General features: G+C 38.7%; 1 protein-coding gene across 2 annotated transcripts in view; it reads right to left on the minus strand.

Annotated features, from left to right (window-relative positions):
• Positions 1–708: 708 nt before the first annotated feature.
• LOC136862912 (FAST kinase domain-containing protein 2, mitochondrial) overlaps positions 709–18842 on the minus strand; it is a 116813-nt gene continuing 98679 nt past the window's right edge. For both annotated transcript variants that reach the window (XM_067139193.2, XM_067139194.2), the window contains one exon: positions 709–2090. In XM_067139193.2, coding sequence (XP_066995294.2) covers positions 1886–2090 — 205 coding nt within the window. In that variant the 3' untranslated portion in view covers positions 709–1885. The remainder of the gene's footprint in view (positions 2091–18842) is intronic.

Consider the following 18842-nt stretch of genomic DNA (forward strand, 5'->3'; position numbering starts at 1 on the left):
CACCACGACTCATCTCCTGTAATGATGGTTCTCAACACCTCCAGATTTTGGTCACAAATGTCAATGAAATCTCCCGACGTTTCCATCTGAGTTTGCTTCTGCTCGTCTGTTAGGTTGTGCAGTACAAACCGGGCACAAATCTTCCGCTTTTTCAAATGTTCGTGAGCAATGGTCCTTACACTGTCCTTGCCTACACCCACTTCATCTGCTATCATTCGTACGGACAGTCGCCGATCATTCGCAAGCATCTGTCGCACTCGTTCGATGTTGTCTGGAGATGTGCTTGTGGTTGGTCGACCTGAATGCGCCTTGTCCTCCACACCTTCCTTTCCACCTTGAAAGCGTTTAAACCAGTCAAAAATGCACTTTTTAATCACTGCTTGTGCGTGGTAAACTTGCACTAACATTGCGTGTGTTTCCATTGCCGTTTTGCCTAGGCGGAAGCAAACTCCATTGTGCAATGACACGAGTCCTCACACTGACTCCGTGCAATGTGTTGCAGCATTCAACTCTGTTTAACTGTGTTGAGTTGACCGATAGGGGGCACTTGGTGTCATGTCTCGCAATGCGTATGCGCAAGCGCATTGTCCGAACTAGCACGGTGTACAAACTAGGCATCCATTCACCAAACTTTTCAGACACAGGTTGTATATTATAAGGAAGATGATCACGTACACATGAATGATGTGTTCAATTAAAAGGCACTAGTCGTCTTTAAAAAAGTATGTATATTTTCATAAACAGAAAGTTTGTCTTACATTGTGTTTCTGAGAGTATTTTCTCCTCTCTTCCTTCTTCCTTCCAGACAAAAATTCAGTCATTTTTGTAAACTATAATATTCATGAAGTGAAGCCATCAAAGGCACTGTGGAGTTATAATTCACACCTCAAGTAGAGGAGTAGTTCTTCCCTTCGTAAGTAGAATACAAAGTGAACAAATATCAGTCAATCATCAATGATCTGCATTTAGGACAGTTGCCCAGGTTGCTACTCTGATAGTCCATGAAAGATGCTACATTAATGAATGCAATGAAAAATGTACCTGGTCAGATATCAAAATGCATTCACAGAAGATTATGAACATTTAAAGAAATGTTCAAGAATTCCATCATGATGCGAGATAGGAAAGCAACTTTGTTACTTTATGCCACAATCTTACCTGCCTGGTTCAAAACATAGTAGAGCTAACCGTGCAGGCTGTATAGGCAGGGGCTGAAAAATTTTGCTGCTGTAAAAAAAAAAAAAAGAAAAAAAGAAAAAGAGAGAGAGCAAACTGTGATAAAATGAGTTGTTCCAAGTTTAAATCAATTATGATTTGAAAATAAACTTGTGAAAAATTGTTAATTTCATATGAAGTAGTGCAATGTTGCTGTGAAGCAATCATGCAAATTTTTAAATTCACAAAAGTTTTTGCTGATATGGACACAGAAAGAACTTAACGTTATCCGAGAAGCATTGGCTGAGTCTGCAGGACTTTACAAAGAAATGTAAAGAAACTGAAATTTTGTTCCAATCTGAATGAGAATGCAGTTATCATATCTATGAAAGGATTGCAAAGTATAAGGAAAATAAAATTGAACTGAGGGGACATTATTTCGATGTTAACCAGGATCACACTGAATTCCTTCAATTGTTAAGGATGCTATGTGGAAATGGTGTCCGTGAAATTCTTTCTCTAATTCTGAAAATACCGAATGTTTGTTTAAAACCACTGGTTTTTATATTTTAAAATACCACTTTTTGGGTTCTCAGGTCACTGAAAAACTCCAACCTCTAAAGTATTATGGAGTTTGCTGGAGAACCTACCACCACAGGAAGCGGTAGTGTGACATATAGTAGGTAGGATGTTCATACTTCTTCCCTATTTTACCAAGGAGAATCTGCAGTTATTCTGCATCATATGTTGAGTTAATAACTCTCATGATATATGGAATCTTCTCATGACTAGGGAGCTGATTCCAAGCCTCCAGTGAAATTAGAGCAACACTGTAGCCCATTGCCTGCAGACTTCTCTCCAGCAGACAATGCAGACCCTTTAGGCGATTACAGTTGACAGCATAGCAGTTCTCATGCATGCAAAGAATCAGGATGCTGAAATTAAAAAACAGAATAAGTAAACTTACAAAACTTACTTTGTTCTATAGCAGCAGCTAGAAATGGGACATAGTGAGGGAATTACATCAACAAGTAGATAAATAATCTTCTAAATGTATGATAATTTGTAGATAGGAATAAGGTTGATTCTATTTATATGTTATCAACCCTACAGATGTCTTGTACCAAACATAAGCCTGGAATTTATTCAATCATAATTCATATCAAAGAATGCTTTTAGGAGCAAAAATGGAAAAACAACCAGTAATTAACAGGACAGTCATTAATGTATGTTAGTACTACCAGCATAATGGTTTTCTGGAGTATATTCTACTTTCACTACCTTAATCAAGTTTTTCTTGCTTAATATCTTCTGTAAGTAATAATATTCCTGAAGACATGAAGCCATTTGCAATGGTACTGTGGAGCTGCAATTTATCCCTCAAGTAGAGCAGTAGTTATTCCCTTTGTAAACAGAATATAAAGTGAGCAAATGTTCTGACATTTCTGAATAAAATGAAAAATGTACCTGGCCAGGTTATCAAAATGCATTCAATGAAGGTTATAAATCTTCAAAGGAATGTTGAAAAATACCATCATGGTGAGGGGTGGGAAAGCAGCTTTATTAATTTAGGCCACAGTCTTACCTGCCTACTGCAAAATATAATACAGCCAACTATGAAGGCCTTACAGGGAATGCTGTACTATGTGTCATAGGAAAAGGTTTTGTAAAATGTATAAAGTTGACACGATGGTAAAACAACAAGGACAACAGTAGTGTACATGTGGAAGGAACTGCAGGCACCGCCCGCTGCAGAAAAAGCAGATAAGAAGCATGGGACTACCTCGAAAATAAAAACACCCCATAAACTTAAACTAATTTCATGAGTAATTAAAAGAGGTATAAATAATTCAAACTTACAAGAAATAAAATTTGAAATAAGATATTTTAAAACTAAATAAACACTATTAAAATAAGTTAATTGGTAATTTGTTAATTAGGTTGACCTAAGAAAATTAATAATAATACAAAGAATTTTGAAAATATTTGACACTTGATAAGTTTAACCTTGAACTCCATTACACACCTAATTCTATTAAAATGATACATATAGGACAAAGTTAGTCTTTACTTGAGTTGCATTTGACCTTGGGTTTCCCATCTCATAATTTCTGTACACTGATGACCTATCAATGTCATACAAGGATAAAAGTTCCCCTTAAGAGAGACACACTTGGCTATATTATGAACTATGACTATATTGACTATGCTATATTATTTAACATGTTACCCAATTCGCGGATGTCAAGGCACACCACCATAAATAAATAATAAATGTCACAAATACAGCTCAAACACAGCTAAATGATAATAAATAAGTTACACAGATAAATCATTAAGGCGATGGAATAAAATCTACATCCCATCAAAATCATAAGCCAGCACAAACAGCCACACACGCAACGTCAACACATCTTATCACGTCAAAGACCAAAACAATAATCCACAAGATAAGGACGACCCTTGCCAAAGCTGCCTTGAACCGAGGAAATAGGCCAACAACAATAGCAAATAAGAACAAGGGGATGTCGCGAAATATCACCATGCACTGAAACGGACGTAAGATAACAAGGCCGCAACAATTATCAATAACCCATCTTACCAATCATAATATAAATGTGAGAGGAAATAAATTGGACATTGAAATAAATATACAATTGAACATAACATAAAATCAAAATCAGGCATTAACGTAAAATAAAGACAACAAAATTCCGTGAGAAGCTTAAGATACACTTAAAATGTACCTTTCAATAATAATAATCAAATCGAACCTGGGACACCTGTTACCAAAGGCCAGCACGCTAACCATTTAGCCACGGAGCCAGGCAATAAAATCTTTGAAATTATATGAAAAACATATCATATTTTTTTTCCCTATTGCTTTTACATCGCATCAACACAGATAGGTCTTATTACAACAATTTGATAGGAAAGGGCTAGGAATGGGAAGGAAGCGGCCATGGCCTTAATTAAGGTACAGCCCCAGCATTTGCCTGGTGTGAAAATGGGAAACAACGGAAAACCATCTTCAGGGCTGCCGACAGTGGGGCTCGAACCCACTATCTCCCGGATGCAAGCTCACAGCTGCACACCCCTAACCGCACGGCCAACTTGCCCGGTAACATCTCTTCTTCTTAAAATATTTTGAATACTCTACATATAATGTATCTAAAAAAAAAGCATGTGTGCATAGAAAACTTAAAATTTATATTACAGCTCTTTCTGTACTCCTTGTCTGTTGAAATACCTCCCAAAATGGTTAACAACATTCGAGTTGGATTGTAATTAAGCTTTCCATTACATGTTGTGGCTGCTTGTTTACAAATCAAACCCAAATACTGTACCCGATACAGACATGAACCAAGGACTAGTGATCAAGTGGATGCGCATTTCTTTGTCTGGTAGTGAGCTCGCAAGAACTCGAAGCTTAGAACAAAGCAGGTGTGGCTAGAAAGCATTTCTCCAAGCAGAGCTAGGGAATCACTGACTGAAAATAAGGGAGGTCATCCCCACCACATGTTGTTGGCGAGTGGGAGAGGTACACTTTTCAGCATCGTAATATGGGAACTATCTTTAAAACACCATGACCAACTTCACCTTCTATATTAAAGGAATTAATGATTTTAATAATAATGCGCTGTACAATGATTCAAAGAGCTGTTCGTGATTTGAGAATTTATTTAGAGTGTCTGACGTCCTTTATGGTGATAATCTTCTGTCAAAAGAAGGAACAGATGATTACATAATAGTGGAAAGTTACAGAGGCCATGTGTTAAATGTCTTCACATCCACTTGACAAGGGGAATCCTGTGAGCGAGGGGAAATATGAAGACAGTTATTTATTTATTATAAGAGATTCTGCAAACGGATTTCACACGGGTGTGTTTTAACTATATTATAAGAATACTGGTCACCTGGTTATCGCACTATTGCGCCTCAAATACACCGAGAACAGGGTGTATAGGAAATTTGAGAGGGGGAAACTTCTCAGCTAATATAAGGCTTTAGAAGCATCACCCCATGGCAGTCAGTGTTTCCTTCTCGTGAAGGACAGATGTGTGTTGGTATCGGACTCTAGGTTCCTTTGTGTGAGTACTGTTAAAGCAGAGAATAGGCAAAACGGTTTATTTCGAGTGGTACATGAAGTGACCTAAGGAGAGGGATATAATTAAGTGTGGAGTTAAAGATTTTAGATGATTTTTTAACAATAAATTGAACTTATAGAATTATTATTATTATTTCTATCGCCCGAGACAAAGAAGGGAGACGTGTAATATTATAAGCATCACTATGAGCAGTGATACAGGGGTTAATTCGGAGTCGTGCTATCAATAAGCTGTATGATATGAGTAGAAATACCCTGTATTAATCTATTTGATTGCGGGACACTGAATCAAAGATCGGGTCGATTAGTGCGCAGTGACGCAGACGAACGGAACGAGTATTAATGGTGTGTGTGTGCCTAAGATACTGAAGATGTCCAGTGCCCAGGACTGTGGAGATTAGCAGTTGCAGCCAGCAGATGGAATCAACAGCTATCAACGTGGACATGAGTCAACACTAAACCTGAGAATGGACGTCCTGTAGCTGAGGTGGCATCGAGGGACAGTAAGGCTGAGTAATACCTTTTTTTATGCATGACGTGAGGGGTACGGAGAATTCATTTTATAATGCTGTAGCTATTAATTGATAGGGATTTTTAGTTTGTTAAATTGTAAATGTGCAAAGGCATGGCACAAAGTTTATTTTAGTAACAAGTGTGAGTGACTTAACTTGTAGATATGGGAACATTTGTTTGTGGGATGGTTTTTGTTTTTCCATTTTATTTGGGGAATACCGGCTGACCTATCATGAATGCCCAGCAATATTTGTGTATATTATACTGTGTGAAAGAAGAAATGTTGCTGTGAAATCACCCAGAGAGCCAAAGCGACAACCTCCAATGAAAATATGTAGCTAAGTACGTACCATTTTTAAAATTGTGAATGTCTATAACGTGTGTTTTTGATAACTGTAGGACCCTAATTACACTGTGAATTGTGTGAAGTTACAATTGTGCTTGTTTATAATTAACGTGTGAGTTTCTAGCATCATGATGAAAGTGTAAAGAATTAGTGACCATTTATGTCACGTAGGTCCATTTTAAAAGATTTATAATAATAACAATAATAATGGTAATAATAACAGAAGCCGGAGTTTGTTATTTAGATTTGTGTGTTTGCTGGGTTACTATCGGACCAGCTATGTGAAAGATTATGTGCGTAGATAACGAAATAGTCTGCCGAAAGGATGTCAGGCGACGATGTTAGAATGGATTTGAAGTCAGAACTCATGGTGTGAATTTTTGAAGTCAGATTGTAGTTGTACAAATGTGAAGGTTTATGAATTGAGAAATGAATTATGAATCAACTCACTGTAATGAGTGTGTTTATTCTATGCAGCGAATTGATGTGTTTATAGTTAAAGGGATGATATTGTTCTTCCCTGACAGTGATAAGTTATGTCCCGCTGCCACGCCTAAGGCCGAGAGGGTGGGCAGACCTGGGGACTGGTATTTACGAGTGCGCCTCTTGTATTTTTTTGTGCCTTCAACCCCGCACCGTGAAATCGTGGTCCGTCTTAAAAGGTTTCTAGTATTTTGTTCCTGTGCGGAGTGCTTATTGATTTATTTTCTCAGCCAACTTAGGTAGATGTCAGAAATCAATGACCCGTTTTTCTTTTTCTCAATTGTTTTTCATGCATATAAAATCATTAGTAGGGATTTCAGGTTCCTTCCAGACGTCGAGAACCTTGGGTTTGGCTCTGGGTGTATGACTGGCAGTCTCACAATGTAGGGACTAGTGATTAGTGTTTCACCTGTGTTGTGTGCATAATTTCTGTAATTCTCTTGAGTGGTTTTGTGTTTAAAAGTGTTGTGATGTCATTCAGCATCAACAACGGTGTCTATCATTGGTGCGACGAGTTCATGTATATACGGGTGGGGGCTCGATTTGAACCGAAGGCATTTGGAGTTTGTGTTTGTTAATGTTATATTATCTAAGTTTATTCCGGTGGGAAACCGATTTATGTTAGATTAGGTGTCGCTCAGATTTGTTAGATTTGAGTATTATGATTTTGTTTGCCCAGTAAAACTGGGAGTAGCTTCATGATTAATACTTAATATTCCATACACGTGAAGTCATGAAATAGATTCTTCTTGAATGATTATCCCTAAAATTTGAACAATGCTCAACAATCCAAATAAAGATGTGAAATTCGATTTATGTATTTTCCTTGTATATTTGTGTCATTTTCATCATCAGGATCATAATAAACCCCTTTGATTTTTAAAATTTAAAAGATTGTTCTCATTCAATCGTAGTTATGACACCCGTATTCTCCTAACCTTTATGCTGCTAAGTTATTTATATATTTTAACAGGAAATGCCTGTACTTTATGCTTGAAGAGCATGAGATGGTATACACAGGGTGTGTATGGCACATTAATTGGAGTGGTACAGAGAGTGAGAGGATTTGCTTTGAATGAAGTTCTAAAAACTTTTTAAAACTTAAGTTCATATCACCTCAGTACAGCAGACGATGGATTGGGCATGACCTTTCTCCATCGTGGATGGCGATGTCCCGCATTGCTCTGCTACTTCTCTCGGCACCATGGAACCACGTCCATTTCAATGAGAAAAGCCCTAGAAGTTTTTGAAGATCTTGGGGGTCTGGAGGATTGGTTCGCCAAGATAACTCACTTCGAAGGATAGTGCGAACATACGCATTTAAGCCCTTATACATATTGAACGTATTGGTCTGAGGTGTAATTTCTGAACTCAATCATTCCCGTGAAAGGACAAGGAAATGCAGAGATGCCATATCAAATGTCAATGAAATTGACACAAATGTTTTAAGGCAAATAAACTGGGTCATGTGAGAAAATAAAGAAATTAACTTTCATGCGGCCGAATGTCAACGGACACGATCATAAGAACGGGACCATTAACTTTGAGAAGGCCAGGCCGTTTTGAGAGGACAACCACCTATTAAGTACCACTGAAACTTCATTGATGGTTTCCACTATGGTCACAGACAGTTTACCATACACCTGTTATCTTCTCTAATACAAGTTCTCAATTTTGTCACTGCCCTCCCGACCATTTAAAATAATGATAAAGATGTTGATTCCCATAGGGAACCTGAAATATTTGTTCCGAATGAGTAAATTTATAATACCAATATAGTTGGTCCATTATTGGACATCCTAAATTTTCCAGCTAACTCATTCCTGGTTGCCTGTGTTTCGCCCCAGTGTGCCAAGCTGGGCTCATCAGTTGGTAAATGGCACACCCACCAAGATGCATGGCTAGTGCATACCATGGAGGCCACTGTATAACTGCCGGTGGCTCCAAATAGCCTATAGAAGGAGGAGGGAAAGGAGAGGATGGTAGAGTTTCACGTTGGTACCAACAACGTAAGGCAAGCAGTACGAACATAGCTGCGGATGTGCGGGATCTGGTAAAAGCAACACGGGTGAAGTTTAAGGAAGCAGAGATTATTATTAGTGGAATACTGTGTAGGAGGGATACTGACTGGAGATTTAAATGAGACTATGGCGTGGGTATGTGGGAAACGGGGAGTGAGATTTCTTGATCTAATAGGTGGGTAGGAGATAGGGATCTGTGCTCAGATGGCCTTCACTTAAACTGCAGTGGTACATATAAGTTAGAAAATTTGTTTAGAAGGGTTATAGGGAGGTACATTCAGGGAAACAGGGTGGTCTAGGGAGCGGTGATAAGTGTACAGGGATCTGGAAGTCAAGTAGCGATGACATAAAAATGTCAGTGTTGAAGTGTAGAAGTATTGTACAGAAAAGAATAGAATTAAATAATTTGATAGATATATACTTACCAGATATTGTAATAGGAGTTGAATCATGGCTGAGATATGATATAATGGATGAAGAAATATTCTCACGAAACTGGAGTGTGTATCATAGAGATAGGATAGGAATGGTAAGAGGGGGAGTATTCATTCTGGTAAAAGAAGAATTTGCAAGCTACGAATAAGTTAAAGCTGACAAACACTAAATTCTAGGAGTAAGGCTCATCTCTAAAGATTATAGGCACTTGATGTCTTTGGAGTGTAAAGACCAGGAAAGGGCAGCACTGAAGCTGATTCAGAACTATTTGATAAGATAATCAGCTATGTGGGAAACGATATGGAGAGGAACGTGACTGTAGCGGGCGATCTCAATTTACCAAATGTCAATTGGGCAGGTAATACGAACGACAGGAAGCAAGACCAACAAATGGCAAATCAGTTAATATGGGAAGGGCATCTGATTCAGAAAGTGATGGAACCAACTAGAGGGAGGAATATTTTGGACAGGGTGCTGGTAAAACCAGATGAGGTCTATAGAGAAACCGAAGTAGTAGATGGTATTAGTGATCACGAAGCTGTTTTTGTCATAGTTAAAAATAAATGTGATAGAAAGGAAGGTCTTAAAATTAGGACTATTAGACAATACCATATGGCTGATAAAACAGGCATGAGGGAGTTTTTAAAAAGTAACTAGGATTGGTGGAAAAAGGTAAATACAAATATAAACAGAATCAGGGATGGGTTTAAAGCAATTGTTGAGGAATGTGAAAACAGGTTTGTACCTTTAAAGGTGGTAAGGAATGGGAAAGATCCACTATATTATAACAGAGAGGTAAAGAGACTAAGATGGAAGTGCAGGTTGGAAAGAAATAGAGTTAGAAATGGCTGTGGAATTAAGGAGAAATTGAAGGAACTTACTAGGAAATTGAATCTAGCAAGGAAGTCAGCTAAGGATAACATGATGATAAGCATAATTGGCAATCATACAAATTTTAGTGAAAAATGGAAAGGTACGTTGTAACGGTTCAAATCGCGCTACAAACATTCATTTGTATTATTATTATTATTATTATTGTTATTGTTGTAATTATTATTATTGTTTGATTGAATTCTGTAACTTGATTTTGCTATGTATTAATTAATTATTGCTTGCTTCATTGTAGTTAATTTATTGTGTACATACATATGTGTATGTATATTAGCATCTAAATAATGTAAAGTGAGACTAATTGCCTAATACCAGATATGGATGTGTTTTGTGACACCTTTTGACATTGCAACATATGGTGTAATACTGCTACCGTAACTATCGAGTCATCGCTCTGTCATATGCATTTAGCGATAAGATCATTTTTACAGAGTCCCTTGTTCGCCTGAGGCTATTTCAACATAATATGTAACATTTGTAGCTGGGTAGGAGCGACATCATATCTATTCTGAGCTCTGACGTGGGTGTTATACCATGTGTCAACTAATGGCTATATATGTGAGCTGTATCTTTTAGCGGCAGTCATTTGGTTGGTGAGGCCTCAGTCGGTCAGATGAGTTAAATGGAGAGACTTGCTATGAAGTCAATTGTAGTCAATTGGAAGGAGATGAATGGGGAACAGTGATATGGATATGTAATCGTCAGTGACCAAATGGATTATATGTTCGGAGTGTGTTTCGTGCATCTGTTCAGTCGAGTTTTAGTGTCAGTTTGATGACAGCCGAATAATGAGTTGTCGTAATGCAGACTAACACTTATCAGTGAATTACTTGTAAAGTTGATTGTGAAGTGTAAATATAATTTCAAGCCATACTATATTTCGTTTGTGAAACTGAAAGGATACATCACCAAATTAGACTTGAGATACCTACTGCCAATACCAACTCAAAGGAATACGTCGTAATAACACTCAAAGTGTTCGAGGTACAGTCGTCAAGTGAACAGTGAGGGATAAATTTCTTGTATGACTCTTAAATGTCCGGTCAAGATGATTTCAAATTTAATGCCTACAGTTTCCTTCAGTTGTAATGTCACAGTTTTATATTATCTTTGGAATTATCACAGTAAATCTCACTCTTTAAAGTAAATTTTTAAAGAATATATTTTCTTTAGTATCAAATAAATTAATTGTTTCATTTCAATAAGTACATCAGATAACCTCACATTTTAATGAGGAAACCAAACGCCAATCTCCTTTTCCCAGAACCTGTATGTTATGCTGTCAAAGTAAGCTTATTACCTTACACCCTAGAGATATTCACGACTCTCATTCTATTATCGTTACATCTAGCTGTAGCTGGCGCCCATCAACTATTGTATGTGTAAGTAATCAGGGAAGTACTAAGTGTGAGTACATAGTCCGACGATTTAACATTTTATTTCATGAATATTTTAAAATTGTGTTTTAATTTTAATTCAGTTTTATATCTTTAAATAAGTGAGTTATAGTCACAATGTATAGGTACTTTAAGGCAGAAACAGTTTCCGAGAAGGACATTAAAAGAATCATTAATGAACAAGGGGAGTGTGTATGCGAGGATCTTCAAAAGGCAGAAGTATTCAGTCAGCAGTATGTAAAGATTGTTGGTTACAAGGATTATGTCCAGATAGAGGAGGTGACCAATACTAAAAAAGTACTAAAATTTACCTAAAATTCCAATGACATTTACAGTAAGATACAAAAGCTGATAACTAGAAAAGCAGCTGGAATTGACAAGATTTCAGCAGAAATACTAAAGACAATGGGTTGGGATATAGTACCATATCTGAAGTACTTATCTAATTATTGTTTGCATGATGGAGCTATACCAAATGAAAGGAAAGCTGCTATAGTAGCCCCTGTGTATAAAGGAAAGGGTGATAGACATAAAGCTGAAAATTACAGGCCAGTCAATTTGACATGCATTGCATGTAAGCTCTGGGAAGGCATTATTTTTGATTATATTAAACATGTTTGCAAACTTAGTAACTGGTTCGATAGAAGGCAGTTCAGGTTTAGGAAAGGTTATTCCACTGAAACTCAACTTGTAGGATTCCAGCAAGGTATAGTAGATATCCTGCATTCAGGAGGTCAATTGGACTGTATCGCGATTGACCTATCTAAAGCATTTGATAGGGAAGATCATGGGAGACTACTGGCAAAAATGAGTGCAATTGGCCTAGACAAAAGAGTGACTGAATGGGTGGCTAAATTTCTAGAAACCTCCTCTATGAACCATGTGACCTTGCCATGGTGGAGAGCCTCGCGTGTCCCAACGAAGCAGATAGCCGAGCCCCAAGTGCAACCATACTGGATGGGTATCTGTTGAGAGACCAGACTAACGAATGGTTCTTCGAAAGAGGGGTAGCAGCCTTTCGGAAGTTGCAAGGGTGGCATTCTAGATGATTGACTGATATGGCTTTGTAATAATACTCAACATGGCTTAGCTGTGTTGATACTGCTACACGGCTGAAAGCAACGGGAAACTACAACCATAACAATTCCCGAGGACATGCAGCTCTCTCTGTAAGAATGATGTACTGATGATGGCTTCCTCCTGGGTAAAATATTCCAGAGGTAAACGAGTCCCCCATTCGGATCTCCGGGTGGGGACTACATGAGAGGGGGCGATCATCAGGAAGATGGATAGTGACATTCTGCGAGTCAGAGTGTAGAATGTTAGAAGTTTGAATCGTTGTGGTGGGTTAGAGAATCTGAAAAGGGATATGGATAGACTAAAGTTAGATGTAGTTGGTATAAGTGAAGTACGTTGCCAGGAAGAACAGGATTTTTGGTCAGGCAACTACCGAATTATCAACACAAAATCAAACCAGGGAAATGCAGGAGTTGGTTTAATAATGAATAAGAAAATAGGGCAGCGGGTAAGCTACTACAACCAGCATAGTGAAAGAATTATTGTTGTCAAGATAGACACCAATCCTATGCCCACCACAATAGTGCAGGTCTATATGCCTACTAGTTCAGCAGATGATGAGGAAAAGCAAAAGAATATATGAAGAGATAGAAGATTTAATACAATATGTAAAAGATGACGAGAATCTAATTGTGCTGGGAGACTGGAATGCAGTGGTAGGCCAAGGAAGAGAAGGTAATACAGTAGGAGAATTCGGATTGGGACAAAGGAACGAAAGAGGAAGTCGGCTGGTTGAATTCTGCACTGATCATAATTTAGTCCTTGCTAATACTTGGTTCAAACACCACAAACGACGGCTGTATATGTGGAAGAGACCTTGAGACACTGGAAGGTATCAAATAGACTTCATTATGATAAGGCAGAGATTCAGAAACCAGGTGCTGGATTGCAAAACTTTCCCAGGAGCAGACGTGGACGCTGACCACAACTTGCAGGTCATGAAATGCCATGTGAAGTTAAAGAAATTGAAGAAAGGAAGGAATGTAAGGAGATGGGATCTAGACAAGTTGAAAGAAAAAAGTGTGAGGGATTGTTTCAAGGAACATGTTGCACAAGGACTAAATGAAAAGGCTGAAGGAAACACAACAGAGGAAGAGTGGATAGTAATGAAAAATGAAGTCAATAGGGCTGCTGAAGAAATGTTAGGAGGGAAGAAAAGATCAACTAAGAATCAATGGATAACTCAGGAGATACTAGACCTGATTGATGAGCAACGAAAATACAAGAATGCTACAAATGAAGAGGGCAGAAAAGAACACAGGCGATTAAAGAATGAAGTGGATAGAAAGTCCTAGGTAACTAAGGAAGAATGGCTGAGGAGAAGTGCAAGGATGTCAAAAGTTGTATGGTCCTGGGAAAGGTAGATGCTGTATACAGGAAAATCAAGGAAACCTTTGGAGAAAGGAAATATAGATGTATGAATATTAAGAGCTCAGATGGAAAGCCACTTCTACGGAAAGAAGACAAAGCAGAAAGATGATAGGAACATATATCCAACAGTTGTATCAAGGTAAAGATGTAGGTGATTTGGTTCTGGAACAAGAAGAAGTTGTTGATGCTGATGAAATGGGAGACCAAATTTTGAGGTCAGAGTTTGACAGAGCTGTGAGAGACCTAAATAAGAACAAGGCACCTGGAATAGATGACATTCCCTCTGAATTACTGACTGCCTTAGGAGAAACTAGCATGGCAAGGTTATTCCATTTATTGTGTAAGATGTATGGATGTATGAGACAGGAGAAGTGCCATCCGATTTTCAGCAGAATGCTGTTATACCTATTCCCAAGAAAGCTGGTGCTGACAAGTGTGAAAACTACCGCACCATTGCTTTAGTATCTCATGCCTGCAAAATTCTAACACGTATTATTTATAGAAGAATGGAAAGACAAGTTGAAGCTGAGTTGGGAGAAGATCAATTTGGCTTCAGAAGAAATGCGGGAACACGTGAAGCAATCCTGACTTTACGTCTGATCCTAGAGGATTGAATTAAGAAGGACAAGCCCACGTACATGGCGTTCATAGATCTAGAAAAGGCATTCGATAATGCTGATTGGACCAAGCTATTTAAGATTCTGAAGGTGATTGGGATCAGATACCGAGAACGAAGAATTATCTACAATCTGTACAAAAACCAGTCTGCAGTTTGTCTCCCCCTCCTTTTCAATGTTTACATAGAACAGGCTCTAAAGGAAATCAAAGAGGAATTTGGAAAGGGAATCACAATCTAAGGAGAGGAAGTCATACCTTAAGATTTGCCACTGACATTTCTATTTTATCTGAGACTGCAGAAGATCACGAGAAGCTGCTGAATGGTATGGACAAAGTCTTGAGTAAGGAGTACAAAATGAAAATAAATAAGTCCAAAAGTAATGGAGTGCAGTCGAACGAAGGCAGGTAATACAGGAAATATTAGATTAGGAAATTAAGTCTTATAGGAAGTAGATGAATATTGTTATTTGGGTAGTAAAATAACTAACGATGGCAGAAGTAAGGAGGACATAAAATGCAGACTAGCACAAGCAAGGAAGAGCTTTCTTAAGAAAATAAATTTGCTCACTTCAAACACTGATATAGGAATTAGAAAGATGTTTCTGAAGACTTTTATCTGGAGCGTGGCATTGTATGAAAGTGAAACGTGGACGATAACTAGCTCGGAAAGAAAGAGAATAGGAGCTTATGAAATGTGTTACAGAAGAATGCTGAAGGTGAGATGGATAGATCGAATAACGAATGAAGAGATACTGAATCGAATCGGTGAGAGGAGATTGATTTGGCTAAATTTGACGAGAAGACGAGCAGACGAGAAAGAATGATAGGATACATCTTAAGACACCCAGGACTTGTTCAGTTGTTTTTTGAAGGAAGTGTAGGTGGTAAGAATGGTAGGGGTAGACCAAGGTATGAATATGAGAAGTAGATTAGAGCAGATGTAGGATGCAACAGTTATGTCCAAATGAAAAGTTTGGCACATGATACGGTGGCATGGAAGGCTGCATCAAACCAGTCTATGGTCTGGTGACTCAAAACAATGAGAAAAAGTCAGAGAATTAGAGTAGGCAAATCTTTATCTGTCCCTGTAATAATTAAGAGGGGAATTCCTCAAGGCAGTATTATTGGACCTTTATGTTTTCTTATATATAAAACTGATATGAGTAAAGTGGAATCAGAGATACAGTTATTTGCAGATGATGTTATTCTGTACAGAGTAATAAATAAGTTACAAGATTGTGAGCAACTGCAAAATGACCTCGATAATGTTGTGAGATGGACAATAGGCAATGGTATGATGATAAACTGGGTTAAAAGTCCGGTTGTGAGTTTCACAAATAGGAAAAGTCCTCTCAGTTTTAATTACTGTGTTGATAGGGGAAGTTCCTTTTGGGGAACTAGGTGTTAATGGAAGGAAAGATTTTCATTGGGGAAATCACATAATTATGATTGTAAATACAGGGTTCAGATCTCTATACATGGTTACGAGGGTATTTAGGCATTGCAGTAAGGATGTAAAGGAGAGGGCATATAAGTCTCCTTTTTTTTTTACAAGTTGTTTTACGTTGCATCGACACAGATAGGTCTTATGGCGATGATTGGACAGGAAACGGCTAGGAGAGAGACGGAAGCGTCCGTGGCCTTAATTAAGGTACAGCATTTGCCTGGTGTGAAAATATAATAATAATTTCGTGTGGCTATTTCTAGCCGAGTGCAGCCCTTGTAAGGCAGACCCTCCGATGAGGGTGGGCGGCATCTGCCATTTGTAGGTAACTGCGTGTTATTGTGGTGGAGGATAGTGTTATGTGTGGTGTGTGTGTTGCAGGGATGTTGAGGACAGCACAAACACCCAGCCCCCGGGCCAATGGAATTAACCAATGAAGGTTAAAATCCCTGACCCAGCCGGGAATTGAACCCGGGACCCTCTGAACCGAAGGCCAGTACGCTGACCATTCAGCCAACGAGTCAGATGGTGTGAAAATGGGAAACCAAGGAAAACCATCTTCAGGGCTGCTGACAGTGGGGTTCGAACCCACTATCTCCCAAATACTAGATACTGGCTGCACTTAAGGGACTGCAGCTATCGAGCTCGGTGTATAAGTCTCTGGTAAGACCCCAACTAGAGAGTATGTTTCCAGTGTACGCGACCCTCACTAGGATTATTTTTTTCAAGAACTGGAAGAAATCCAAAGAAAGAAGCTTGATTTGTTCCAGGTGATTTCCGACAAAAAAGTAACGTTACAAAAAATTGCAAAGTTTGGGCTGGGAAGACTTGGGAGAAAGGGGACGAGCTGCTCGACTAAGTAGTATATGATATAGATGTTGATTTCCAGAGGGAATCTGAAATATTTGTCCCGAATGAGTAAATTTATAATACCAATAAAAATGGTCCGTTATTGGACATTATAAATTTTCCAGCTAATTCATTCCTGGCTGCCAGCATTTTGCCCCCGTGTGCTAAGGTGGGCTCATCAGTTGGTACTTAGCACACCCACCAAGAAGCATGACTAGTGCATACCGTGAAGGCCACTGCGTAGGCTACTTGAAGCCACCGGCAGTGCCAATGCACTATGAGAGACTTTGTCATATTACCAAAAATTGATGCCTGCTTGGTCATCATCTGTTTTGCACATTGTGGCGTCATTTACAAACAACGCAAACCTATGGTGTACTAACCATAGGGACTCGCGCTATCCTGTGGTGTTCCTCATATAGTGGGTACTAATCATAGGCAAGCCAGAACCATAGTGTTGCTCATATAGTGGTACTAATCACAGGTACTGTAAAAGCTGGCACCATACTCTTTTGCTACTAATCACAAACCTATTTGGTACCTAACATAGTGGTACTACGTGCAAGTAAAAGTGACCCATGGTGTTCCCCGTGTGGGGGTACTAATCACAAGTAGTTTCATGGTTCTAATTCAATCATCTTTTGGTCGCCCCTTTTAGTCACCTCCTACGACAGGCAGGGGATACCATGGGTGTACTCTTTGTCTGCGCCCCCCCACCCACAGGGGGTTGTGTGTTTGGTCCACGAGAGGTATTTTATTTCCCTCAAGTCCACCGGCAAGCCGGTTAGGACCTGCCTAACCGCCACCTGGGACGCGCCACGTGGGAGTATCACCTCTCCCCCTGCTACGCCAGCGTACTAGGTGCTGGGGACAAATTGGGGCAAATATTTGCTTATAGGAAGGGGAGTTAGGGATTGGAATAACTTACCAAGGGAGATGTTCAATAAATTTCCAATTTCTTTGCAATCATTTAAGAAAAGGCTAGGAAAACAACAGACAGGGAATCTGCGACCTGGGCAACTGCCCTAAATGCAGATCAGTAGTGATTGATTACTAGATAAAAGTCAATACGGAATAAAATAAACAATAATGATTAAAATAATACAGTAAGAGTTAGCGAAAGACTGAAAAAGGGTGAAAACATTTCATAGCGGAGAGAACACCTTCTAGCTATACAAAACATGTACTGTATACGCTGAGTACTGAATATGATGACATGACAAATACCTGCAGCAAGAGGGAGCCATGAGAAATCCAAACCATCAGCAGTAGTGCACTATACAAATTCAAAGTGGGTGTTGGTAAGTCTGACCAATTGCCAGCGTATTATGCATTCATGAGGAAGTTGATCAGTGGTGGAAATTTTTTTCCTTCATCTGTTTGATCTTGCCATACTGAATGCCTATCTACTGTACCATAAGACAGAAATTTTCCCTTTTGAAATTTTGTGAACATTTAGCGGATGATTTAGCAAGTTATGTTGGGGCTGAAATCACTGACGAATCATGAGCATCAACTGTGGGAAGATTTGTAGATAGAGATAATTTTTCACACAGAATACCTGCAGTGGGCACCAAGAAAAAAGGGCATGCACAGCTACGAAAAGTCCAAGCACAACACTGGATGCACAGTGAAGAGAATGACAATCGCATATTGCAGTAAATGAGATGCAGGTCTCTGCATAAGAGAATGTTTTGAGTGTTACCATATCACAGCGAGGTATTGAGAATAAGAATGGTAATTTTATTGTTCTGTGACTGGAAACTACCCAACTTCATGAGGGAATTAAAAATTCAGTGTGTGAACAAGGATATAAAAATATACCAAAATTGTAGCCTTCCCTTAAAGTGTTCCCTTAAATATTCTCCATCTCCATAAAATCAATCACTTCTTCTGACTTTCCAGTCAGTGATATGAGGTTGATTACTGCGAACTCCATAATGTTCCATGTAATGAACGTCACAGTTGCTTCAGTATTGACTTGTAACTTCAGACAACTCTTTTGAGAAATGTATTGGTCCACTGTTTCAATAGTAATTAATTATTATATATATATGTTATAATATTATAAACACAAAAAAATTAACTCTTAAAACTGAAACCCAACATGCCACTGTAATTTGGTGTTTTGTCA

This window comes from Anabrus simplex, chromosome 2 (assembly GCF_040414725.1).
Source record: "Anabrus simplex isolate iqAnaSimp1 chromosome 2, ASM4041472v1, whole genome shotgun sequence".
Classification (NCBI taxonomy): domain Eukaryota; kingdom Metazoa; phylum Arthropoda; class Insecta; order Orthoptera; family Tettigoniidae; genus Anabrus; species Anabrus simplex.